Source organism: Prinia subflava, chromosome 25 (assembly GCF_021018805.1).
Source record: "Prinia subflava isolate CZ2003 ecotype Zambia chromosome 25, Cam_Psub_1.2, whole genome shotgun sequence".
Classification (NCBI taxonomy): Eukaryota; Metazoa; Chordata; class Aves; order Passeriformes; family Cisticolidae; genus Prinia; species Prinia subflava.
The window spans coordinates 4,471,086-4,495,164 of record NC_086271.1 but is presented as its reverse complement, the minus strand read 5'-3'; the positions used below and the strand labels follow the sequence as shown (position 1 = coordinate 4,495,164).

Sequence of the window (24,079 nt, the reverse complement as noted above, 5' to 3'; positions counted from 1 at the left end):
CAGCCTTTGGAGCCTCCCAGGGAATGTGTCTCCCCACATTTTTTCCTTTTGCAGATCTGTTGCCCTACATGAAAACTTTGGGATGGGTGGGAGTAGATGTGCTGTCCCCCCATATCTGGACAGGTGTCTCCAAGAGAGGGGAGCTTAGGGATGTTGAGACCTCAGTTCGAGGCTGGAGAAAGTGAGGGATGAAAGGGAAGAAAACTTAACTGAAGTCGGGGATGCAGCAAAGAGACAATAAAAAATGCAGCCAGGAAAATGCTGACGTGCTTGCCATGCCAAGTGGTTTCCTGCTCCAGGCATTCCCCAGGGGGATTGAGGATTACAGATCTGGCAGCAGGATCAGTGCAGCAAGTGAGCCTCTGCATTGCAGGTCATTTCAGCCAGAAAATGAAAGAAAGCACTGCAGTGATACCGGAATGGAGAGGTGGGAAATCCCTCTGGTTGGTGGAGCAGCACAAGCAGGAGGGGGAGAGCGGGTGTGACAGGTACGTGTGCATCTCCTGGGATCCTGGCACTGCTGGGGAGAGCCTGGCCCCATCCCCTTGGCACCCTCCTTCCAGTATTGCTGCACAGTGAAGAGTTCCTTCTCCTCTCCAGGCTGAAAATTTAGAAAATCCTGGAATAGAATCAGAGGACAGGAGGAAATGGCCTCAGGTTGTGCCAGGGGAGGTTTAGGCTGGATATGAGGGAAAAAAACTTCACTTGAAAGGGTTTTCAGGCATTGGCACAGCTGCCCAGAGCAGTGGTGAGTCCCCATCCCTGGAGGGATTTAGAGCCATGTGGATGTGGCACCTGGGGCCATGGGTCAGTCCCTGGCAGTGCTGGAGGAATTACTCCATGATCTGGAAGGATTTTCCTGAATGATTCTCTGGCAGGGAGAGCCTCTGTGCTGAACAGTGTTGGGCTGAGCGCTGTGCAGGGGCCGTGGAGACTCAGGAATGGGTTCCAGGATCAAGGCCTCACACTGTACCTCCTTAAGGATCCATGGAGAAAAAGAACCCTCTGCCATGGCCTTGTGTCAGTTCCCAGAAGTCCTTTGGAATGAAACACGTGCTGTAGCCAGTGGCAGCTTTGTGTGTTGGAAGTGGCTTGTGGAGGCTTTCAAATCCCCAGTGTGGCCCACATCCCCAGGGAATGGGGCCTGAGGCGGTGTCTGCCACGTCCGTCCACAGCCCAATCCCATTCCTCCTGCTCTTCCCACTTCAGGTTTTTTCCTTGCAATCCATTTTCCAGCCTGTCTCTGTGTTAATCAGGGGTTCTTCCACCACTTTGTTTAAAATTCCCTTCTGCTGTCTGCTGGATTTCACAGCTGGTATCCACAGGGAGCAGGAGGCCGGGACATCCAGCTCTGGGGATCAGGAATTGCCTCTCACACAGCCTGCCACTGCCCCCTGCCAGCCTGGACCATGGCCAGGGATTGAAAGGGCTTTACAGAAGGCTTTGGATTCTCTTCCATCACTTCACCCAAATATGAGAGCATGCCTAGAGCGTTCTGGCTCAGGCAGGGATGGCTGTGAGGATCGGGAAACAGGGATAACCTCACCTTTGAAGGGCTTTGTCTTCACTAGGGAATGAGAAGCTGTTCAGCCACAGTGTGCAAGTTGGGCTCCACAGAGATCCCAGGATATTCTGAGTTGGAAAGGACCCCCGAGGGTCATGGAGTCCAGCTCTTGGAGATCTAACCCCAGACTTTGGCATTACCAACACCATGCTGCCGTTCTTCTGGCAGCTAAAAAACATCCCACCCAAAACTCACCTGGATGTGAGGTGACCATGGAATGGGCCCCACTGAGCAGGAACTGGGAGCTCATTCCTTCCCCCCACTCTGGCATCACCCCTGGACAAATCCCTGTGTCCTGTTTGCCACGCACTGCCAGCATCACCTGAAGGCTTCTTATAAAAACCAGTCCGTGCCATGCTGAAGTGCCCCTTTGATTTCAAAATTGCTGTTATTCCACTCCCAGATTTTCACCCTTTTTTTGACAGAGTGGTTTTGGGGTTGGATTTTTCTTTTTGAATACAGATTGAAGAGTGAGTGCTGCGAGCTGTGCTTCAGCTCTGCTGTAATTAGTTTTGTCTACTGTAATTGCTTCTCCTTTTTCCATTGTTTAGTGAAAGATGAATGAATTTCCAGGTCTGGTTGCATTGGGAATGCTGACAGCAGCTTTTTAAAATCCCACAGCACAGCTATTTGTCTTTTTTATTCAGCTGATTCCTGCAGAGTGGGACAAATTCTGCTTCTCCTCTGTGTCCTGGGCAAATTACTGTACTAATTAATTTCTCTAAGACTGGGGCCTCCTTGCTTAGCAGAGGGAAGGGACGGAGGGAGGGCATTGTCTGGAAAACAGCAACAACCCTGGATTAACTCTGGGATAAACTTGCTTGAAGAGACATGAGAAGCTGATGGATTAAAGATAAGGTTTATGGGGTTAAAAAACCCTGATATTGTGGTATTAACCCCCCTTCATAAGAGCATCTTGGTTTCTGAGGAGGGAGCATCTCTAATCCATCACCCTGTTCATGCTCCTAGGGTCTCGTGCTGCAGGCTTTGCTCTGTGGTTTAAAAGAGAATTGGCATTTTTCTTGGGAATTCAGTGGCAGAAATTATTGCTGCTCCTTAAAAACAAGGAAGGGATGCTTCACGTGACAGCAAGAGAAGGGACAAAGAGGGGACTGTGGCTGAAGGACTTGTGGGGTCTTAAGAATATCAGTGACAGTGGGAGATGACAAACCCAGTGACAGGATGCCAGCAGAGAAGGATCCTGCAGAGGGAAGCTCCTTTGGGCAGAGAGAGACAGGGGCAAGCAGTGAGTGCTGGGACTTCCCAGGAATTTCTGTGACAGCATCTGAGCACTTGTGACATCAAGAGCTGAGGCTGAGCCAGGAATGAAAGTGGCAGGGGGGAAAACCAAATTGTAGTGTTTTTCTAAAAAGGATGAGGGGTATTGTTTGTTTGTTTGCTTGTTTGTTTGTTTTTCCCCTAGAGAAACAGGTGGTAGTTTTGTCCATTTTTTCCCTCTTCTTTCCAAACAGAATTTTTATTCCAAATATTAAATTCAATAAATATAAGTAACAATAAAACAGCACTCCCGGTTCCCAGACTGCCACAAAGTATTGTTGAGGTCAGTGCAAATTATTCCCCAAGGATGCTGTTGGAGTGGGATTGCTCGGAGATAATGAGGGCTCTCGTGTTAATTCAGCTGGCAGAGCTGCTCTGCCTAACAGTGGGGAACTGCTGCTGCTGCTTTCAAAATTACCTGACTGAGCTAATCTAAGGGTGAGGAGACAATTTATTGATTTGGAGTCCTAGCCAGACGTAGATGGAGATCATTCTGGGATGTTAGTGGTATTATTCCTACAGAAAAGCAGGCTGGGTAAAGATTTTCAGGTTTTTATTAGCCCCTGCCAAACAATTGGGCTGTATTGCAGCTTGAATGTTTAAGATGTGAGTGGCTGAGATACCAAAAATCGGAGCTCTCTGGGTGGTGGTCACTGAATATTTCTGCTGAAACTGCTCACTTTCTAAAGCTAACAGCTCCTCACAGTGCTTTGAGCTTCCCCTCTAAAGCTATTTTTAACAGATAAGGGGAAAAAAAAGGTGTTAAGTTTGCAGCTCTGCTTTTGCATTCTGGTCAGGTGTCTTGTCACTCTTCATGGCTCTCCTGCAAGCTGGCATCCGAGGGTTCTGCTTAATGTCCTAGAAAATAACCTTGTGCTTGGACCAGCAGCCAGTTTATCACTGCTGCTCCCTGGCTGTGTCTCCGGGGCGGAGAGGAGATGGGAAAGCAGGGAGGGCACAGAGCTGGGTATGGCCAGGCTGCTCCTGCACCAGCAGCTCCCTCCCTGCTGCTGCAGCACCTGGGATCAGCTTGGCAAAGCAGTTCTGCCTCCCCTTGTCCAGGGGAAAGCAGGGAGCTGAAATCCTGGGAGTTCTGGGGTTGAGGGGCTGGGATTTGAGACTGAGCCCTGCTGGCTCCTGCTGCAGCCTCAGCAGGTTCTTTCAGTGGTACTTCCTCCAGTGCTCTTCAGCTGCTCTGAGAGTGTCATCTCCCCACGTGGATGGCTCCATGGATATCTCTGGCAGTGGGAAGCCATTCCCCCATGTCCTGTTCCTCCAGCCTTGCCCTTGTGTGTCGTGTCAGCAGTTCCACCACAAAGAGCAGGGAATGGCCTTTGTTACCAGCCTTATCTCAGTGCACCTGTAAATCATCACAAAATGTGGTGCTGGGGCAAAACAGCCCCTCCTGCCCTCAGCCTATTTCCTGGGGCTTGAAAACTGATTAAGAATCAGTCACTTAAGCTGCTGGGTCTCGGGTGGCAGTGCCAGGGCAAGCTGCTCTCCTGGAAATGCCCATTAAAGTTTCAATTTACATCCCTCACCCAGAGCCGCGGGGCCGGGTGTGAGCTGCTGGAATGACCTCAGTTCATTAAATAGTAACGAGCCCAAGGATTCCCAGCTAAACAGCACACCCAGCATCCTTATTCCATTTCCTGTTTCTAAAGGAAGTCTAAATTATTTAATAATCTGCTTGAAGTTCTTAAAGGGAATCCAGGCAGCAAAGCAAAATCCTGTTTAGCGGGGCAGATGCCCAAAGAAAAGTGTCAGTGTAATGGAGCTGTTTGGGAACAGTCACTAAAACACTGCCAATAATTTGGCAGATGTGTTGGAGGTGACAGGCTGGGATTACAATCGAGTTGGCTGCTGGGTCAGACTCTGCTTCAGTAACACCTTGCCGAGCGCTGCAATTCTTGCCTTAAATCCAGACTACTGCCAGTGCACAGCTTCTGTTTTGCCCATTTGGTGGCTGGTTTTCAAGCTTTAAGGTGTCCTCAGAGGTGAGAATTCTCCTGGAGGGTCGCACACACCTTTCCAGAGCAGTTATTTCTCCTTAGCCCGGAGCTGAGCTGGTGTTTCAATCCCACTCTTCGGCTGCAGGGAAGGAGAGGGGATTGGGGCAGCTGAGAGCTGTCTCTGCCTGGAAACACGGTGCCCTCTTCCATCCCTGTCCTGCAGGATCCTGCCACCTTCCCCTGCCTCCAGAATGTTTGCTGGACTTGGGTGTTGTTGCCAAGGTAAAACCAGTAAATCCTCCTGGGTGTGAAATGTTACAAAAGGCTGTAAGTGTGGTCCTGACTCCCTGTCTTCCCAGCCCTGTTCCCTCCATCTCTCCCCACTCTGAAGGGCTGCTCCATGTGGGAAGGCAGAACACATTTCTCAGGAAGATTCCAGAGGTGCCAGGGAGTGGTGAGTAACTCAGTGTGGGGTTTGTACAGCTTGGGCAGTAGCACTAAAAGGGGCTGGGATGCAGGTTGGGATGCAGCTGTTCAAATCCCCCTGGAGCACATGGCTTGTGTTTGCACAGAGAGAAATCAAAGGGAACAGGCTCTTGCACGGGAGATTCCTGAATTCCTCAGGCATATCCAGAGAGGTGATGGGGCCCAGCATGAGCAGGAACCCAGCGTGTCACCCCAAATCCTGCAGGTGTCTGAGCTGGAGGGACCACAGCAGGAAAGGGCAGCCCTGTGCTTCTGCCTGTACCAGTCTGTGTTTTTGACGACCCCAAGGCTGTTCCCTGATCCTCCTGCAGACCCAGCACAGTCCCTGGCAGGATCTCCCTGATTTTGGGAGCAGCAGTGGCAGTCAGGGACTTTCCCAGGCAGGGTACTCGCTCCCGATGCCACCTTTAGTCACTGCCCACAGAAAGCAGAGGGTGTCCCAAAATCCAGCATGCCGTCAAGCTGGGAATGCTGCTGGCTGTCCCTGCAAAGGGCTGCCAGCCCCTCCTGCCTGCTCTGAACAGGAGCCAGCTTCCCGGGGAGAAAGCGCTGGGATCCTGGCTTAATTGAGCCCGTGCAATGGCCCTCAGCTGCCATAAAGCATGTTGCTGTCTGGGCAGTGAATGGAGCTGGGGGGAGGCAGGACAGCTCCCAATTCCCAAACCTGCTCCGAGCCACGTCCCCCACAGCGAGGAAACCTGGCACCACCTCCCAGCACCTGCCAGGACCCTCCCCACGGGCATGGGGGCTTCCTGCTGCTGCCAAGCGCCACATCCCAGGGTGACATCCCTCCCTTGCATCCCTGATTTTACTCCTGCCTGTCCAAGAAGAGATCTGAGTGCTGCTGCCAGAGCAGGGGCTGCAGCCCAGGGTTTAGTGCCAGATGGGGGCAGCTGGGAGTGTCATGGCTGCAGCAGCCCCAAAGTTTTTCCACCCCCCCTGGATGTGCTCTGGGGACAAAAGGAGCTCCTGAGGCAGCCCCTGCCCTCTCATGGCAGGCTGCACAAAAAAGTGGGATATGGGGAACAGCAGGGGTGCAGTCCCCGAGGGTGGGGACCCAGAAACCTGAGTGTCTGTCACTCATCATGGGATTTATGGATAATCCCAGGCCTGCTGCAGATCCAGGCCGCTGCTGGGCCTGGGAAGCCACTGGGACCTGCTGGATCACACCTGAGCTCTCTGTGGAAAGGGGTGCAGGTGTGTCACAGCTTTTTTGGGATGTTGGCAGCCTCAGTTTCAGCAGGGATGGAACAGAGATGCATTCACAGAATCACAGAATAATGGCTCGGGTTGGAAGGGACCTTCAAAGGTCATCTAACCCAACCCTCCTGCAGTGAGCAGGGACACCTCCAGCTAGCCCAGAATCCATTCCCAGCACTTGGGAGCATCACCCGGGGCTGGCTTGGGCTGCAGGCAGGGATGCTGATGCTGAGGGAGGAATTCCACACTGCTGTTTGGGGAAGGCACTGAAATGTCCCCGGCTGTGAAGGCCACGGCTCGGAGCCCACTGCCTTAGCCAGGCCATGTCTGGGGGGACAGGGACATTCCCTTGGTGCCAAACACCACCCAGGCCCCTGCTCTGTGCCCAGCTCCAGCCCGGGGTGGTGGCCCTGAAATGCTGACACCACACGTAGTTTGTCCTTAATAGGCCATGGAAAAGGGGACACGCCTCGGGATCAGGCTTTGTCCTCGTGTTGTGCCTTTCACTGCCTTTATACGAGACAGAAATATTTTGGGTGAGTCTGTCCTGGGTAAACTCAGCCTAAAAACATAGATGGTCTTGGGCAGATCTTTTCTGCTCTGAAAGTGTTGTGGTCCCATGTTGGAAAACAGCAGAGTGGGGTGTGTGCAGCTTGGAAGGGTCTTTCCTGAAAAATTATTTGAGAGCCCAATTCCCAGGGCTCAAATCCCTGCACAGAGACACCCCCAGCTGCTGGGCACTTCTCCCAAGTCTGATGTTCTGTTTGGGACAGGCAATCTTAGGCTCAGGGAGAGCAGGGGGAGCTGGCTGGGGGAGGGCTGGATGGCTGTGCACGCCCGAAGCGAGACAAAGGTGTTTGGGGACAGGAGGGGACACAATTCCTCGCCGCCACCGCCACCTGCCTTTGCCAAGCGCACCGTGGGATGCTCCGCCATCCCTCCAGATCTGGATAAATGAATCCCTGGGGAAGAGGCTTTTCCAGCCTGGAAAGCGTCTGCCCTGACATCTAGTGGTAAAGCAGGCTTTTCCCCGGCAGAGAGGAGGCTGGGATCCTCCGGCTGCTGGCTGGGAGGTGCTTTCCTGCTCCTGCTGCCCTTCCGTGAGCATTTCCACAGCATCCCCCAGCTTGGAAAAGGCTTAAGATCATCACGTCCAACTGCAAACCATACTAACATCCGTGATAAGATGTCGTGTAAATCGCCGCTTCCTTGAGGCCTTGCATCAACTCTACCCATTATTGGTATTGTTTTTGTAATCCCCTACAATCCCTAAACCATTTTAAAGAAATGTGTTGTGACACGGGGGAATGGTTTCCCACTGCCAGAGGGCAGGGATAGCTGGGATGGTGGGAAGGAATTGTTCCCTGTGAGGGTGGGCAGGCCCTGGCACAGGGTGCCCAGAGCAGCTGTGGCTGCCCCTGCATCCCTGGCAGTGTCCAAGGCCAGGCTGGACATTGGGACAGTGGAAGGTGCTCCTGCCCATGACGGGGGGTGGTGGAACGGGATGAGCTTTAAGGTCACTTCCCAACCAAGCCTGCTGTGATTCCTGGATAACAGCAGACCACCCTTTAACAGCAACGACTGGGCTGAGCAGGTCTCCAGGTGAGAGCCCAGGGTGAGTTATAATTTATCTGTTTTATTTTATACTCTCCTGCCGCTCCCACGGGATTTAGGGCCCGTTTAACGCTGGTTTGGGGCGTGTACATGGCTCAGCCCTCCCCAACATGGCGGCGTGGCAAAGACTACATGTCCCGTCGGGCCCCGCGCGGCCCGCCGTGCCCGCGGCCGGCCAATGGGGCGCGGCGGAAGGCGGATATAGCGCCGCCCGCGGGCCCGCTCCCTCCTTTCCGCCGGGCCGCGGCTCATCATGGCGGTGCAGATCTCCAAGAAGCGCAAGGTGAGCGTGGCCGCGCGGATCCTCCGCGGCCTCGGGGCGCTGCCGCATCGCCCGGGGCGGCCCCGGCAGCCGGCGGGGCGGGGGCGCGGCTGGGCGCGGCGGCGGACGGGGGAGGATGGCGGCGGATGCGGCGCGGGGCCCGGCGGGGAACATGGCGGCGGGATGGAGCGGGCGCCTGCCCAGGGCCGCGCTCGGGGCTGCGCTCGGAGGGCGCGGGAGTGGCGGGCTTTTCCCTTTGCTTTCCTGTGGGAAGGGTTTGCGGTCCGGGGCTGCCCCGCTCTGCGGGCCGGGAGGGCACGGGGCGCTGCCTGGCCTGGCGAGCGAGGGAGGCTTGGGCTGTCAGGAGTGCCAGCAGCAGCTTCCCGTGGGGCTGGGAAAGGGATGTGACCCCGCTAATTATTTCCCTTGAATCACTCCCGAGTTACAGCAGAGCCGTGATCACAGCGTGAGCAGTGGCTGTGGCCAGCTGTGGGTCGGGCAGTGGTTGGCGCAGGCTCCTGCTAAGAGGGGATTATTCCTGAGAACTTCAGGGAAAGGGGTTCCATTTTTCCCCACGGCTGCACCCTGAGTTGGGCAGAGCACGGTGCTGATGAAGTCAAGGTTGTGAGTTCAGTCTCTGGGCTGTTCGTGTTAAAATTGGACTTGGGTTCTACCCTTCTAACTGAGAGTATTCTGTGATTTCTCTCAGAGGAGGAAGCTGTGAGGAGAGACTGTCAGGAAGAATTTGGAAGAATTGCACTCCGGTTCAGGTTCAGAATGTGTCAAAACTTTGACTTTGTCCATTTGCCTTGTAGTTTGTCGCTGATGGCATCTTCAAAGCGGAGCTGAACGAGTTCCTGACTCGAGAACTGGCTGAGGATGGATACTCCGGGGTGGAAGTCCGGGTCACTCCGACCAGGACTGAGATTATCATCCTTGCCACCAGGTAGCTCAGCCTTCCTTAGCGCGGATGCTCTGGCAGTTCTTAGGGATGGCTCCATTCTCACTCCTGGGGACACTTTTCTCAGTTGTCCTGTACTTGTTTTCCCGCAGAACTCAGAACGTCCTGGGAGAGAAGGGACGCCGGATCCGGGAGCTGACGGCTGTGGTGCAGAAGAGGTTTGGATTCCCCGAGGGAAGCGTGGAGGTAAAACTGCCTCAGGAGCTGGGTGGTGCAGTTGGATTCATGGTGGCAGGATGGTGTCAGCTGAAAGGTGGTTTTGGGATAACTTGGGCTATGTTTTACTTGGCCTCAAAAAATATTCCTGCATTGAAATACAAAATAAATTACAAAGAAACTGTTGTGCTGCAGAAGGATCTTTGAGAAACAGAACTTTGAGTGACATACCGGTTATTTTTGATCTTTGATGTTAATGGATGTTTTCCCAGGGGAATGTTGAATGAGGTGTCCTTTAAAGGGTCCCTGCAACCCAAAGGATTCTGTAGTTCTGTAATTCCATGAAATCTGCTCCTGTTACTAGTTCCTTGCTCTAAAACAAATCAGGGAGGGAGGGGGAATGTGTGTGCAGGGGTGGTGCTCATTTTTTCCAGCTTGCTTGGTGCTGCTGGATCACGTTATACAGGGAAGGGAACGTGGGATAAAGCTGCTGCCTGTAAATGTGGAAGGATTAACTGGACCGAGTGTAGGGAGTAGAGAAGAATGTAGCTCCTGTGTTCTGCTAAAGTAAAAGTTCAGTTTACTGTGAGGGTGCTGAGGAACTGCCACAGGCTGCCCAGAGAAGCCGTGGCTGCCCCTGGATCCCCGGAGTTGTTCAAGGCCAGGTTGGAGCAACCCGGTCTGGTGGAAGGGGGGAACTGGCAGGGGGCAGGGGGGATCTGGACAGACCTCCCCAGCAGAGCGTGCTGTGTTTCTGTGGTGACCTGGCCTGAGCCTGTGGTGAGCGTGCCTGTCTCCCGTGCAGCTGTACGCCGAGAAGGTGGCCACGAGGGGTCTGTGCGCCATCGCCCAGGCCGAGTCCCTGCGCTACAAGCTCCTGGGAGGGCTGGCCGTGCGCAGGTGAGTACAGCAGCCTGCCTGGGGGGAGGGGTACCATTCCCAAAAAACAACTCCTCTGCAGTTTGGAGACTTGACCGGGTAACGCTGCGCTGAAACTTCTGTTCAATGCACGGTTACCTCTGGAGCACTAAGGGTATGTCTTGGTGCAGGTTTTCTGTGTGGCATGTGGTCCTTTGGGGATAAACGGGTGGAGGGGTGAAGCAAAACCCCATTTCAGGCCTGCTGGCTGTGTTGTGGCCCTGCTCTCACATCCCCTCGGTGATGAGACGATGACGAGTCAGAGGCGGGTGGCTCTGGTGGCAGTGCCTCCGCGGTGTCACGTTCTGTGGTGCTGCGTGAGGGCCTTCAGCAGCAGCCTCCTGGCACCAGTGGATGATCTAGAGGCATTTGTCTGAGAAGGGATGGGAGCTGCACGCCTGACACATGGAACTAAGATTGGAATCGTGGTAAAACTCCTCCAGGGAGCCCTGTGGGTCTGGCAGCGTGGGCTCATGGCTTGGCTGTCCTCTCCCTGCAGGGCCTGCTACGGTGTCCTCCGCTTCATCATGGAGAGCGGGGCCAAGGGCTGCGAGGTTGTTGTGTCCGGCAAACTCCGGGGTCAGCGGGCCAAGTCCATGAAGTTTGTGGATGGCCTGATGATCCACAGTGGGGACCCAGTGAATTACTACGTGGACACAGCCGTGCGTCACGTCCTACTCCGGCAGGGTGAGTGCCTGCGTGCAGATCCCTCTGCAGCTTTGTTGGGTTCCTTCTCTAGAACTTCAGAGATAAAAAAAAGTCAGCTCCTGGCATCCCCTCCCTGCAGGTTGGAGATTTCCCACTGGCATCCGTGGGTTGAAACTCACGTGGTTTTGATGCACCTCTGATCTCACAGAGTAGTTCAGTTGTGCTGCTATGGATGGTTCAGGCTCTGAAAATCCTGTTTTCTTGGGCTTTTGCAACTGAACTTTCACTGTGGGATTTGAACATCACATCTAAAGCAGAAGTCATTTGGAAATGGCCCCCCCCAAGAGGCCTTCAGCAGCTGGTGTGGTCATAGCAGGCCATCCACTGCTCTGCTGATGGGATTTGAATGTTTCCAGTTGGGAATGTGGCTGCAGATTTTCCAGACACTCTCACCTGTGTCCTGGGGCCTGTGAGGCTGGTGATAACTTCCAGATAAAGTGCCTGTTGCCTGGGTTTAAGAGCCCTTGGCAGTTGGGATTCTGGTTTTCCTGGCTCCTCAGGATGGGCAGAGAGAACAGGGGTGCTACAAGTGTCAGACAGTCTTCCCAGCTAAACCTGCTTCCACTTGTTCTCCCTCCTGGTAAAACACAAATGACTTGTGTGTCTTAACTGGCTTTGGGTTAATCAGTTGCAGTTAATCATCCTGGTGTGGGGATCCCAGCAGAGCCAGAGGTGTTCTGCAGCTTCCCTTCGGTGATGATACGATGACGAGTCAGAAGGGACGTCCTCGTGTCATCGCAGCCTGCTCCGTGCCACGTTCTGTGGTGCTGTGCTAAGGCTGCCTTGGCCAGGATGTCCTGCTCTTTGGATGATTCAGAGGCATTTGTCTGAGAAGGGATGCAAAAAAAAGGGGGAATTTCCCTAGGAAAATGAGCTGTGGAAGAGAACAGAGTGTAAAACCAGGCTTAAAATTAGTTGAGTGTAAAACTGCAGTCAGCCAAGGCAGTGAGTTGAGTAACTCTGGATATCCAACTTCAAGTTTCCTGAATTTACAACAGGGATGTAAAGTCACAGTAATTAGATTTTTAAGCTGTAGCATGTCTGTGTTACAGTGTTGTCAGCAGGTCTGCAATGTGCAGAGATATTTTGTAACCTTGGTGCTTATCCCTGTGAACATGTGCTTGATCTGTTTTGCCTCTCCCTTACCCTGTCACCCTCTGCAGGAGTACTGGGAATCAAAGTAAAGATTATGTTGCCTTGGGACCCCAGTGGAAAGATTGGCCCCAAAAAGCCTCTGCCAGACCACGTCAGCATCGTGGAACCCAAAGAAGAGATTCTGCCCACCACCCCCATTTCAGAGCAGAAAGGTGGCAAACCAGAACAGCCAGCCATGCCTCAGCCAGTGCCCACTGCCTGAGGGGTAAGTGGGAGGGAGATGTGCTGAGGATCCATGTGGAAGAGGTTTCAGGCTACCAAAACCACTGGAAGCTGGGATTTGGGGAAGGCAAGCTGCTGTGTGGTCTCAGCACAGTGAGCAGGGTTGGGTTTGAGCATTGCACTGGTGAAGGGGACAGGGTTCAAGGCACGTGGCAGAGCAGCTCAGAACACTCTCTGAAGATGAGATGATGGAGCTGCCCACATGCCTTGTTCCATGTTGTGTTACGCAGCATGGATTTGGAGACCCTGGGTTGTTACAGCTGGAGTGACTTGGGCTGGGTGCAGGATGCGTTGTGCAGCTGGCAGCACAGGGAATGCATTCCTTGTGTATCCATCCTGTCCTGCCCCAGCATCCCGTTTGGAATAGTCTTAGAAGCCATGTCAGAACAATTTGTAGGCTGCTTTTGTAAGGAAGTAATCACAGTTTGAAGTCTTACCAAGGAATCTGGCAAGATCTGCCTCAGTGGTAAAAATGGATCATTGGCCCAAAAGCAGGAAATGAGAAATGCAGTTTAATTGGAAAGCTTGGTTTGTTCTTTGTTTGGAATAGGATGATGGTTATGGAAGAGTTTGCCCCCAGCTCACTGAGTGTTTTATTTCTCGTTGTAGGGTTTGTAACATCTGCAACCAGAAGCTTGTCTGTCCTGAAAACATCTCTTAATAAAATCACAAAAGACAGAGTTTGTGAAGGTGCTTTCTCTTTTTTTTTTTTTTCTTTTTTTCCTTTTTTTCCCCCCTTTTTTTCCTTTTTTTTTTCCCCTTTTTTTTTTCCTTTTTTTCTCTTTTTTTTTTTTTTCAAGATGTGCTCCAGGAAGACCTTGCTCCCAACTTTGGTGTGGAAGGAGTTCTGTTGCTGTGTTCCCCTTCTGGAGTGAACTTCACCAGATCCTGATCCAAACAAAGTGGGAATAAAGCACTGATATCTCTGACAGATAGAGCTGGGGCAGCAATTCCGTGTTCAGAGGGGCATGAGTGACACACTCTGCTGGTGGCTGTTCCCTGCATCCCGATCCCCTCGCCAGTGCTTCCAGAAGGGGGAGCTTTTTTTGGCAGTATCCAGCTCCTGTTAGGGTCAGGGAACTTTGGGTGTGGATTTGTGGGGTGAGAGCAAAAGTGACCCTCAGAATTTCAAACCTGTCCCAAGCTGTGAGGTGGGAGTGTCTGGTGGAAGTCTGGGCAGGAATGGGAAGAGACAAGCACATCATAGGAGATGATGTATGTTTTGAGCAATTTAAGGCTTGTTAGTTGCATGCAAGCTTTGTTTTTTAGGAATAGCTTTCACGTCCACATTTATTTTTAGGAGGTTGCTCTGCAGGAACTAGGCTGGCAGCTTAGGAACTGGAATTCCAAACTGGTCTGTCTAGGGAGCCTTGGCCTTGCTGTTCCCAGCTTCTGGCACACCTGGGAATCTGTTAAAGGTTCAGTAACAAGATGTGCCTTCTTAGGGTGTCAGTGAGTGATTTCAGTTTCTGTGTGCACCATTCAGTGCAGAGGTTTAAATAGCTGATATAAATATTAGACTAATGCCAAGTATATTTTTTTAATACACATTTGAAAATAATCCGAAAATATAAAAGTGGAAAAAGCAGCTCTGTCAGGTCACAGGAGCAGGAAACGTTTGAAAGTGAGAAAATCTGAAGCAATGAAGGTCACACCCAGTTTTGCATGTTATTTCTAAATTCTTTAACATTCCCATGTGGTAGGTGGTGATGGTTAGAGATCTTTCCTGCTCCCTCCATAGAGGGCTGGATTTCCTGGAGATTGCTCCACTTTTTCCTGGTTAAAAGCTCTCCAGCCCTGTCCACTACTCTGTTAATCTCACAGTGCTGATCACTGGTAGAGTCAAGAGATGCACAAGTAATGGGGAAGGGAAGGCTGCAGGGAGACCTCAGAGCTCTTCCAGTGCCTAAAGGGGCTCCAAGAGAGCTAAAGAGGGACTTTGGACAAGGGATGGAGGGACAGGACACAGGGAATGGCTCCCACTGCCAGAGGCAGGGCTGGATGGGATATTGGGAAGGAACTGTTCTCTGGGAGGGTGGGGAGGAGCTGGCACAGGGTGCCCAGAGAAGCTGTGGCTGCAGCTGTGAGCTGGACGCCTTTTCCATGTGTCTTGGTTGGAGTTACCACCACCCTGAGCTGTTTGAAGAACCTCCAAAAGAGGAGGGAGCTCATTCAGTTCCCTGTGTGTTTTGGGTGCTTCTCTTGGACAAAAGCCCTGGAAGATGAGCTGGGGATAGGATGAACTGAGGAACTCTGGAAAGCTTCAAACTTAGTGTCAGTATTGCTATTCCAGGTTGATGGTGTTCCTGCTGTGGTTGCCGCTGGAGGGGGCTTCAGTAATTCCAATACAGTGAAAATTAGGAAGCACCTGGTGCTTTTCCAGTGTGGGAGGAGCTCCACAGGCATGTGTGTGCCTGCCCAGCCCAGGGAAAAGGGGCATGTCTGTGGCTTTAGTTTTGCTTGTGAGTGGCAGAAGGTTCATCCCTTTCCAGCAGTGGGAGAACATGGATTAGCAGGGTCTGTCACTGCTGGATTTTCCACCTGGGGAAGGTACTTCTAGCTCTTTTTTCCTCTGTTTCCTCAGAGTGGATCCCAGCTGGAGGAACTTCGGCTTGTAGGGTCAGGAAAGCTGGTACCTGCGGTTGTCAGCTCACTTTTTATTCTGCCAAATGGCCCAGCAGAACAGGGCACTTGGTCCTTTACCTGTGGAGCATTTAAGGAATTGGATATTTGCAGTTTCAGGAGGAAACAGTGAAGGGAAAAGCTGCTAAGAGTGTTCCTTTCTCATGATTGATGTGCCCTGGGAATTCATCTTGTGCATTGAATAATTTTTGTCCATAGTTGTTACATTAAGGTGTCTTGGATTTAAGGATAACAAGGAACCTCCCTAAGTTTATTTTCCTCTACAAGGGATTCCAGCTGCCAGGGATTCATTGAAAAAGTTTTATTGCAAAATTAGACAACTGTCACTGTGTGGTACAAGAACAGACAACAAAAGCCATCAGACACCCGCATCTGCACGATGCAAATTATTCACAATATCCCACAGTGTGTTCTTGCCTTGCCCACCCCTTTCACCCCAGCCTCCAGAAGGTTCTGCGTGTGGGTTCAGTGCACTGAATCACCGGGAAGAAGTGTCCCACCTTTGGGAACAGCCCTGGCATTGCCTCTTGCCTCCCAGCACCTGGGAATATGCAGTAATGGGCATCTATGTCAGCAGGGAAAATCGCAGGGAGGTAAAGCAAAGCCGTGTAGGTGCTCCATGCTGGTTTCAGAGGACTGGCAATTCCACTGGATTTTCCTCATTTCCATAATCACGGTATTTGCCTTGTAGTGTCTCTCAGTGCGTGGTGAGTGCTGCAATGCTCCTGGGATAACATCAGCTCCTTTAAATAGTACTGACCTGGTGATATCCCTTGAAGAGAAGTTAGGAATAGCCTGGATCAGGCTGTGAAACCTGCTGATTATCAGACATAAATATAACTATAAATACCTTTGTTTTTCAGGGTCCCCTTATCCAGGTCAGCAGACAGGGAGCTAAAGTACCATGGAGCTTCAGCAGAGCATAATTAGGAAGTCAGGTAATGGCAGCTTTAAAGCTTTGTGTTTAATTAAGCAAGAAAGTGGAGGTGAACCTGATCCCACCTCCCTGTGAGAAGCCAGCCAGGAGTGCCTTGGGTCAGCTCCACAGGGAGCTGACTGGAACCAGCTCTAGTCTGAACTGGGAGAGCCCTGGCAGTGGGAACGGAGTCTTTCCCAGCCCTACAGGCTGCTGCAGAGCACTTCCAGAAGTGAGAACAACTGCCTGTTTGTTCACCTCAGTGATCCCAAGGGGTGGAGTGTTGAAGGGACCTCAGGTTACCCTTTCTAGAAACCCAAGCTGTGCTTTGGGCTCCCCTGACAACCCAAAGCCCCTTACTTCTCCGTGAAGTGTTGATCCAAGGTGCTCTTGGCTTTGATGCTCTCCCTAAGGAGCTCTTGTGGTTGAAGCATCAAAGACAAAGCACAGGATTAGGCAGGACAGAAGGGCACAACTCCATACGATCTCCATTCTCCTGTGCTGCCTCCTGCTCTGCTCCAGGCCCTGCAGGGGCTGGACTGCTCTGTTACACACCCCAGGTGAGAGAAGAGAGAAGCGGGGAACAGCTCTGGAGCGGTGCCACAGGGCACCCAAGCGGGAGAAGAGCGGCAGCGCCAAGCGTGCGGTGGGATGGAAGCGTTTGGGGTGGGAGGGTGGTGCCTTGGCAGGGCTGGTGGAGCAGCAAGGAACTGAGCAGGAGGCTTAACCAGTGCGGGGAGGAGCTCGGCTTCAACGTGGCCCCCTCAGCTGACTCCCGGTGACCCTCCAGTGCCAGGCTCCCCTGCTCCTCTCTGGAGGTGGGTTTGTGCAATCTGGATTTTGGGGTGAGGTAAAGTGTACGCTGCTTTCTCCTCACAATGCACCCTGGTCTGAATAGCACCCATGGTTCGAGAAGGATACAAAATAGTGTTTCCCATTTGTCAAAATCCCCCCCTAAAAACACACACAAACCAAAGCTCTGGGGAAAAAAACCCAACCAAAACAAACCCAACTACAACTCATCGCGCATCTTGTCGCCTTTGGGCCTCACGAGCCTGCCGATGAAGAGGATGGAGTTGGTTTTAGTGTCCTTGATCATGAAGATGAAGGGGTGGTCAGCGTAGAAGAGTTTGGGGTTCCTCATCTCCTCTCGGCCGTAGATGTCGGCGTCGTAGGGGTTCCCGTCCGTGTCCCATTCCAGAGCTGCGGCGTGGAACACGTTGGACAGGTAAAGGTCTTTCTTGCCGGAGATCTTGGACAGGTCAGCCTTGGTTTTGTCAATGGCTTCTGTCAGGCCCAGGCCACCCAAGTGTTTCTAGGAGGAGACAAGAGGTCAGCAACCCTCCCACAGATGACGCAGAGCAAGAGGGAAGAGGGGCAGCAGGCATGGAAAACCCACCATCCCAGCTGTCATTCCTCCCATCCCTAAGCACCAACTGTTTAAGGACCTCCTTTACCTGAAGGTCGTGGCTGACTTCCAGGACAACTTTTGGCAGCGAGATGGCCACTGATCTCTTCTTCATCTTGCTAGTCCAGGTCTTGAGCTGCTCCTTGTTCAGCAGTTTCTCCACTCTCTCCAGAGGCTCCACGTGGTTTGGCATGATGAAGATCATGCTGGAGAGCTTGTGAGCCAGTGGCATCTCTACCACCTGGAGCTTCTCTGTCTCATCATCGTAGTAATTGTAGAGACCTTGAAACCAGAAGCAGGGAACAGTGAGATGTGGAGCAGAGGTGAACTCACCCTGGACTTTCTCTGACCAGGAAGGGAAGAGTGTCTAGACACCTTTTTGGGAAGTGGCCCAGCATTACTGGAGTCGGCTGTGGCTCTCATTTGTGTGATGAGCCAGGATTTGTTCCCAACAGCCAAGCACCTCATAGTAAACATGGATTTTGTCTGCTCACAGGGAGACTGAATCAGTAGAAGAAATGCTCCCCTGCTTTGCTCTCTCTTGTGAGGCAAAATGATCGTGGAAGCAGCTGGTGGAAATCTGGGTAAGGGAGAACAATGATCCTAATTCCAGGTGGTCTTGGTGTGGGGCAGGAGGTTTCCCACTCACCTGTGCGGTGCATCATGGGCACTCCCACGGTGTAGGAACGGGTCACCATGAAGCCACGGTTGTCCACCATCTTATGATGGAACTTCTCATCCCAGTGAGCTACAGCAGAGAGAGAAACACAGCTTGTAAGAAAAGGGGATGGGCAGTAATTCCCTGCGCAGTTCCCAACCACTGACAAAGAGCTGCCTCCACTGGACCTAGGGTTTGTCCACCCTCCCTTGAGGCCCCTCCCAACCCAGACCATTCCACGATGCTGTGTGTCGGCTCAGGGCAGGTTTTGTGTCTCACTTGCACCAAGAACTGAAGGTAGAACTTACGCTTGAAGAACATGGCGTTGACAATGAGGGCCCCATCAGTTTTCTCCACATCTTTGGTGACCTCCGGGAGTTTCCCGTCTGTGGTCTGCGCCGCCCACTCGTTGATGGACTTGAGGGCGCTCCTCTTGTCTCGGAAGTTGATCTTGGAGTGCTCGTAGTTGTAGTGCTTCTTGCTGCTCTTCACGAAGTCCTCGGCGAAGGTGATGGAGGCGGGCCCATAGAGGCGGCTGCCGATCTTCCAGGTGACGTTGCGGGCGGTGCTGTTGCTGAGCTCGCTGAGGAGCTCGGACAGCCCGCTGTGCACGTAGTCGTCGTTCAGCTTGTCCGCGCTCAGCACCGCCTTGGCCTGCGAGGCCGTCGTGGCCTTGCCCCCGAGGGACACGAGCCCGAGGGACGAGGCCACGACCACGGGGGACAGCAGGATGTTCTCCATGTCCTTGTCCTTGGCCATGGCGTGGTAGAGGTTGAAGGCCAGCGTGGTGCTGCGCTCGGCCAGCGTGGTGGCCTTGTCGCTCAGCTTCCTGTCCTCCGAGGGCACGGCCGCAGCGAGGCCCAGGAGAGCCAGACCCACGATGACCCACATGGCTTCAGCAGCACCCAGCACCTCCTAGGACCTGCTGGGCAAGAACAGTCACCATCAGCATGATCCAAACCCTCCCTGGAGCATCCAGAGATCCCAGGGCTCTTGCAGTGAAACCCACTCTGTGGTTCCAGTGACAGTGGCGTTGCCCCAGTGCCTCATTGGGGTGCAGCCATCCCAAGTCCACCCTCAGCAAACATTAATCTTCAGGAGTTCACGCTGCACCCTAGCAAGCAGAGCCTGTGCATTTAGAATGAAAGCTTCCTTCCTAAGTGGTTTCCTCAATGTTAGTGTACAGTGGATGATTTAAGGAAGGGTCAGGGAATGTAAGCAACAGGTATTTCTCATGTGATCTTGACAGGGTAAGGGGGAGTGGCTTTAAAGTGAAACAAGGCAGAGTTAGATGGGATATTGGGAAGAAATCCTTCCCTGTGAGGGTAGGGAGGCCCTGGCACAGGGTGCCCAGAGAAGCTGTGGCTGCCCCTGGATCCTTGGAAGTTGCAAGGCCAGGCTAGACGGGACTTGGAGCAACCTGGGATAGTGGCAGGTTTCTCTGCCTACGGCAGGGGGTGGAACTGGATGAGCTTTAAGGTCCCTTCCTACCCAAACCATTCCACGGTTCTGTCCCCAGAGCAGGACAAAGCTCTGCCTTCATGAGGAAAAGCTGGAAGCAGGATGTTTGTGCTGCCTGGGGGCCGCCCAGCACAGTGCTGCCCCTTGATCCAAGGGCTGCATGGCAAGGACCGTCCTCTCTGGGGACCCCAGCCCGGGCCCCAAATCCTCAGCTTCCTCGGCACTAGATGGAGCACGTGAGCTTCCACCAAGCAAAGCCAGAGGCAGCCCTAGCAAAGATCCTGCACTGTCTGATCAGCTCTGTTTGACTTTGGTTTGCCTGTCCAGCCCTGCCAGGTGGGTACTGGGGCAGAGGGAGGTGGGGGAGCCTCATTTTCCCCCTGAAGAGCCTTCAGTTCATGCCTTAGGTGGATGGATGTTACCCCATCCACCTAAGGTGGATGCCATCCCCAGCAAGGGCTCTGAGCCCCCAGCTCCATACTTGTGCAGACTGACCAGTCCCAACTGCCTGGAAGCGCTTTGGAGCTCATCCCACCTGGCCCCACAGCTCCCCTCCCTCCTGCCTTCACTCAGCAAACCTTCCTGCTGGCAGCTCCTCAGGCCTTAAATTCCACCTCCATCTTTTGGGGGACTTGTTCCTCAGCAGGAGCTGCACGACTGCACTGAAGTTCTGCTCCCTGGTGGTCCTCTGCTCCCTGCTGGCTGAGGGCTGCCCGTGGCAGGGGGAGGCAGGGCAAGGCTGCAGCGGGGTTGAAGGACTGCAGGCAGGAAGCGAAGGGCCCGCTGGGATTACACATGGAAGGAAACACGCAGCACGTAGCCCCAGGCACAGAGAGTGCGCAGTGCCACGGGGACCCTTTGCCAGAGTGGGAATTACGGAGCCTCAGAGAGGGAGGCGATTGCAACCTAAAATCCTTTTCGGGAGCAAGGCTTCTGTTAAAGGGAAGAGCCTTCCCGGCTGCCTGGAGAGCAAAGATTTGTGCAACAGGCTCAAAACTGCCCTCGACACTCTTTTAAAGTGCAGCCAGGGTGACAAACACTGGAAGTCTGAGGAGGTTCCTTCTGGTTTTCTATTTCCCGTTTATTTCTAAGGATACCTTGAAACTGTTTCATAGTGAGGTCAACGTTTGCCTTTTTCTTTCTGAAAGAAAACAGATACATGGAGTAGTTCTCTTGTGAGCAGGGGGTGGCCTGCACTGCTTCATCCTCAACTTGGAAAAAGGCTCATTACTTCAGGGCCGGGTGACAGATTTGGGCTCTGCTGAGTCACGCAGCCCGAGACGGAGAAATTTTGCCCGTTCTTGGATTACGGCAGTGAGTATGGGTGAATTCATAACCCACGGTGCAAATGGAGGGAATGTGGGGAATGCACCGCAGAGGATGTTTCCTCTGCAGTGCTCCCTCAGCGAGGGGACGCCCAGTGCCAGCGTGGCATTCCACAGCCCCCCCTGGGGCTGCCGGGACCCGCTCTCCTGGCGGGATGTGGAGGTGCACCCCTCCCAGGGCTGTGTTTCTCCCAGGAGCAGGGCAGGGAGTGCAGGCAGAAGGCCATTTCCGTGTCACCAGAGGGATGTGACACTCGGTTAAGGCAGCACAAGCACGGCTTGGGCTGTCCTGTGGTGGGAGGCTGCAGGGAGAGCTCTCATTCCTGCGCTGGGATGGTGCCCAGGGTCCTGCAGGCTCCCAGGCTGAGCCAGAGCAGGGGCTGGAGGATTTCACTCACACCAGGCTAAAGCTTCCCTTATCCCCCTTTTGTTTTCGTCACTCTCTGAAAGCTTCTCCTGCAGCTTCACTGACCACCTCTTGCACACCGGAGGCGACTGGGGCATTTTTAATATCGTTCCTTGAAAACCCAGAGCCAGCTCATGGGACAGTCTGTACCCCTGTCCCCCACTTCCACCCACCCCACTGCAGCCTACCCCCCCTACCATGCACCCCCTTCTCCCATGCCATAGCCCTCCCCCCGATTTTTTTTGCCCAGCCAGGAGGCTGCAGGACCCCAAAATCCCTCCTCCCCTGCAATCTCAGCTCGGTCTCCACCCTGCCAGCCCGGGGTCCCCCGGGTCCCCACCTCTCACCTGCGGGTCGGGACGCGGCTTTGCTCGGCTCCCTGTGCACTCCCGGTCCTGTGGAGGGGGTATATAAGGGGCCGGGGAGAAACTTCTGGAAAGTTGGGAAAACCCTCTCAAAAACGCTTGGGAGGGAGAGGAAGGGGAGGATCCGTCCCAGCTCTCCCCGGCCCGCCGCCAATGGCAGGGAATGCCGGCCCCGCGCCGCCGAAGGGGGGTCGGGATGGATGGGGGATGCGCGTTCCGGAGCTGCCCCTGCCTGTCCCCAGCCTGTCCCCTGCCCGAGCCAGCCAGCCCTCGCAGCAGGAACGTGGGGAGATATTCCCTTCTCAAACGGTGCTTTTGCCTTTTCACAGGGCTCGAGTCCATCTTATTTGCATGCTCTCCCTGCCCCTGGCGTCTCCTGCAGCTGGATGGTTGTTGGCACCAAAGGCAGGTAGTGATGCATTTATTTCTTTGTTTCTGGCTGTCACCCTCCGTACAAAATCAGGGGTGGTGCAGAGGGCTTCATCCACGACTGGGGCAGGCACAGGCAGCCCATGTTTAACACCTGCCCCCTCCTGCCATCTGAAGTGTGCCCTGATCGGTGACCTCCAAGAGAGAAGAGAAGGCTCCAGGGAGAGCTCAGAGCCCTTCCAGTGCCCAAAGGAGCTCCAGGAGAGCTGGAGAGGGACTGGGGATAAGGCATGGAGGGACAGGACACAGGTAATGGCTTCCCACTGCCAGAGGGCAGGGATGGATGGGATACTGGGAAGGAATATTCCTGCCTGGGAGGGTGGGAGGCCCTGGCACCCAGAGAAACTGTGCCGTGGAGAGGTTTCTGCTGGGTCACAAGTGTTGAAGCTTGGATTCAACCCTGTCACGTTTTAGGACAGCACAGGATTGTTTTCATGGCAATCTGGGACGTAGGGATATTCGAGGTACCACCCACCTCGTGGATGGTTACATCAGCACAAGGATGCTGCATCCTCGTGTTCTCTAACTGATGCCTACAACTCTCTTTTAATCACACTTTAATTTCATTTCCCCCCCTAATTTTGGCTCTGCCAAGCTTTTCTGCTTTCCTCTGAAGACAGCAGGTCTCAGCCTCCTGTTGCTGCAGCAGCAAACAGCATCTGATTTTTCCTTCTGGCTTTGAATATTCTGCTTGTTGTCTTGGAAGCATCTTGCTTCGGAGTCACCATTCCATTCCTCTTCATAGCCCACCTATTCTAGAAGATAGCATCCAAAAGTGACATTTTTCATCTGAACTGTTCAGATGGTGCCATGGGAGTAGATACTTCTCATCTCATACAAGGGGAGATGCTTGAGCCCTCCTTGTAAAAAAAAAAAGTCTCCATGAGCTGCAACAAACCTGGTGCTCAGGGATATTTGGAGATCTGGTCCCTTCAGGGAGGTATTCAGTGGGAAAAAGAGCTTTGGAATACCTTAAGCAACAGATTTTGGTGCACTAGTGTCTTTTGGTGCAATTAGCTTTGCTTTGTGTCTGCATAAATGATCAACAATTGGGTTCCAGAGTTTTTATAGCACAATTTTGGCTTTGTTAAAATAGGATTTGCTGATATCAAACCATCAATACCGAGGTAAATGTTACTGGTCTGTACCAGCAGCATGTGCCAGGGAGAAATGAGAAAAGCTCCTTTAAACTTCCACTGTTAGCTGCTTTTCTCTGCCAAATTGTGAATTGCTCCACCTTCAAGCCCTTCTCTGTAATTACTTCCCATGTAAGGTTTTTTCACCTTCCGAGTGAAATTTAACATCAGTTCTTAAACTTTTAACCTTGAATTCTTTCACTGTCTCCCAGCACCAAAGTCCTTTGACACTGGGGGCTCTGTGCTTCAGTACTTTGAAATGGCTTTGTCTCAGTAACATCAATTTGGAGTAGAATGAAAATAGTTGTGTTTGAGGGCTGGCAGCCCAGCATAAAGATATTTCAGCTCTTTCCTAATTTTCAAGTGTATATTTCAACCTATCCCCGCTGCTTCTACAACACAACCTAGTAGGAGCCCTGCAGAGCTTTAGGGTGTGACTATGCAGAAAATGAATCAATTCTACCAAAATGTCAGCAAACAGCTCCATCGTGACTGTGAACAGTTTTGTCCAGGGCTGAAGTTCTGGAAATCAGGCTGATCTGCATTGCTGGGGAGGATTCCTGCTCCTTGCCAGTGATTTCCGAGCGTGATTGGGCTGTGCAGAGGCGCTCCCAGCCCCCACAGTGCCACGTAGGAGCTCCTCCAGCGGTGGGATGGGGACGGGGAAGGGGGAGCCAAACTGGGAGTTGCCGTCTTCCGTCTCCCCTGCTCGTGTAAGGAGCGGTTCCAGCTGCCAGAGGGACACATCCACTCCTCCAGCCCAGCTCCTCCCCTCCAAACCGCACTTGCGCAGGACAAAACTCCAGTTTCCTTTGTCTGGAGTTATTTCCAGCACGGGTTGGCTTCGTGGGTTTAG

The 24,079-nt window shown here is 53.1% G+C and overlaps 3 protein-coding genes and 2 non-coding genes across 20 annotated transcripts in view; 4 read left to right on the top strand and 1 right to left on the bottom strand.

The window, feature by feature from the left end:
• The first annotated feature begins 8,221 nt into the window (after window positions 1–8,221).
• RPS3 (ribosomal protein S3) lies at window positions 8,222–13,156 on the top strand. Its single transcript, XM_063419326.1, has 7 exons — window positions 8,222–8,377; window positions 9,172–9,302; window positions 9,410–9,503; window positions 10,279–10,373; window positions 10,891–11,078; window positions 12,263–12,459; window positions 13,086–13,156. Exons 1-6 carry the CDS (start codon window positions 8,348–8,350, stop codon window positions 12,454–12,456), a joined length of 732 nt encoding a protein of 243 aa, XP_063275396.1. The 5' UTR covers window positions 8,222–8,347; the 3' UTR covers window positions 12,457–12,459; window positions 13,086–13,156.
• Window positions 10,627–10,773, top strand: LOC134562034 (small nucleolar RNA SNORD15). Its single transcript, XR_010083048.1, has one exon. It is a non-coding gene; the product is annotated as a small nucleolar RNA SNORD15 (small nucleolar RNA).
• LOC134562033 (small nucleolar RNA SNORD15) lies at window positions 11,788–11,935 on the top strand. Its single transcript, XR_010083047.1, has one exon. It is a non-coding gene; the product is annotated as a small nucleolar RNA SNORD15 (small nucleolar RNA).
• Window positions 13,157–15,405: 2,249 nt separating the features above from the next.
• SERPINH1 (serpin family H member 1) lies at window positions 15,406–21,791 on the bottom strand. Of its 3 annotated transcripts, none has more exons than XM_063419306.1 (5): window positions 21,641–21,791; window positions 18,410–19,023; window positions 18,093–18,191; window positions 17,493–17,725; window positions 15,406–17,350 (listed from the first exon to the last, which is right to left on the bottom strand). In XM_063419306.1, exons 2-5 carry the CDS (start codon window positions 18,990–18,992, stop codon window positions 17,048–17,050), a joined length of 1,218 nt encoding a protein of 405 aa, XP_063275376.1. In that variant the 5' UTR covers window positions 18,993–19,023; window positions 21,641–21,791; the 3' UTR covers window positions 15,406–17,047. The 3 variants fall into 3 exon arrangements, with proteins under 3 accessions (XP_063275376.1, XP_063275377.1, XP_063275378.1); XM_063419307.1 differs by having other exon boundaries at window positions 18,410–19,026; window positions 21,641–21,779; XM_063419308.1 differs by lacking the exon at window positions 21,641–21,791 and adding an exon at window positions 20,141–20,341.
• Window positions 19,033–24,079, top strand: part of LOC134561940 (uncharacterized) — a 25,682-nt gene continuing 20,635 nt past the window's right edge. For 8 of the 14 annotated variants that reach the window (XM_063419325.1, XM_063419324.1, XM_063419319.1 and 5 more), the window contains exon 1: window positions 21,928–22,067. The gene's annotated coding sequence lies outside the window, so the exon portion shown is untranslated. Of the gene's footprint in view, window positions 19,899–20,709; window positions 20,877–21,927; window positions 22,068–22,204; window positions 22,337–24,079 lie in introns of those variants that run through there. The other 6 variants (XM_063419316.1, XM_063419311.1, XM_063419313.1 and 3 more) reach the window with 4 other exon arrangements.

Bases quoted from the DNA above. Each gene is read 5' to 3' on its own strand.
- RPS3 (XM_063419326.1), top strand. From the start codon at position 8,348: ATGGCGGTGCAGATCTCCAAGAAGCGCAAG. The intron at 9,303-9,409 runs GTAGCTCAGCCT...GTTTTCCCGCAG, and splicing joins ATTATCATCCTTGCCACCAG to AACTCAGAACGTCCTGGGAG. The intron at 9,504-10,278 runs GTAAAACTGCCT...TCTCCCGTGCAG, and splicing joins TCCCCGAGGGAAGCGTGGAG to CTGTACGCCGAGAAGGTGGC.
- SERPINH1 (XM_063419306.1), bottom strand. From the start codon at position 18,992: ATGTGGGTCATCGTGGGTCTGGCTCTCCTGGGCCTCGCTGCGGCCGTG. The intron at 18,192-18,409 runs GTAAGTTCTACC...TCTCTGCTGTAG, and splicing joins CAACGCCATGTTCTTCAAGC to CTCACTGGGATGAGAAGTTC. The intron at 17,726-18,092 runs GTGAGTGGGAAA...TCTGGTTTCAAG, and splicing joins GCCCATGATGCACCGCACAG to GTCTCTACAATTACTACGAT.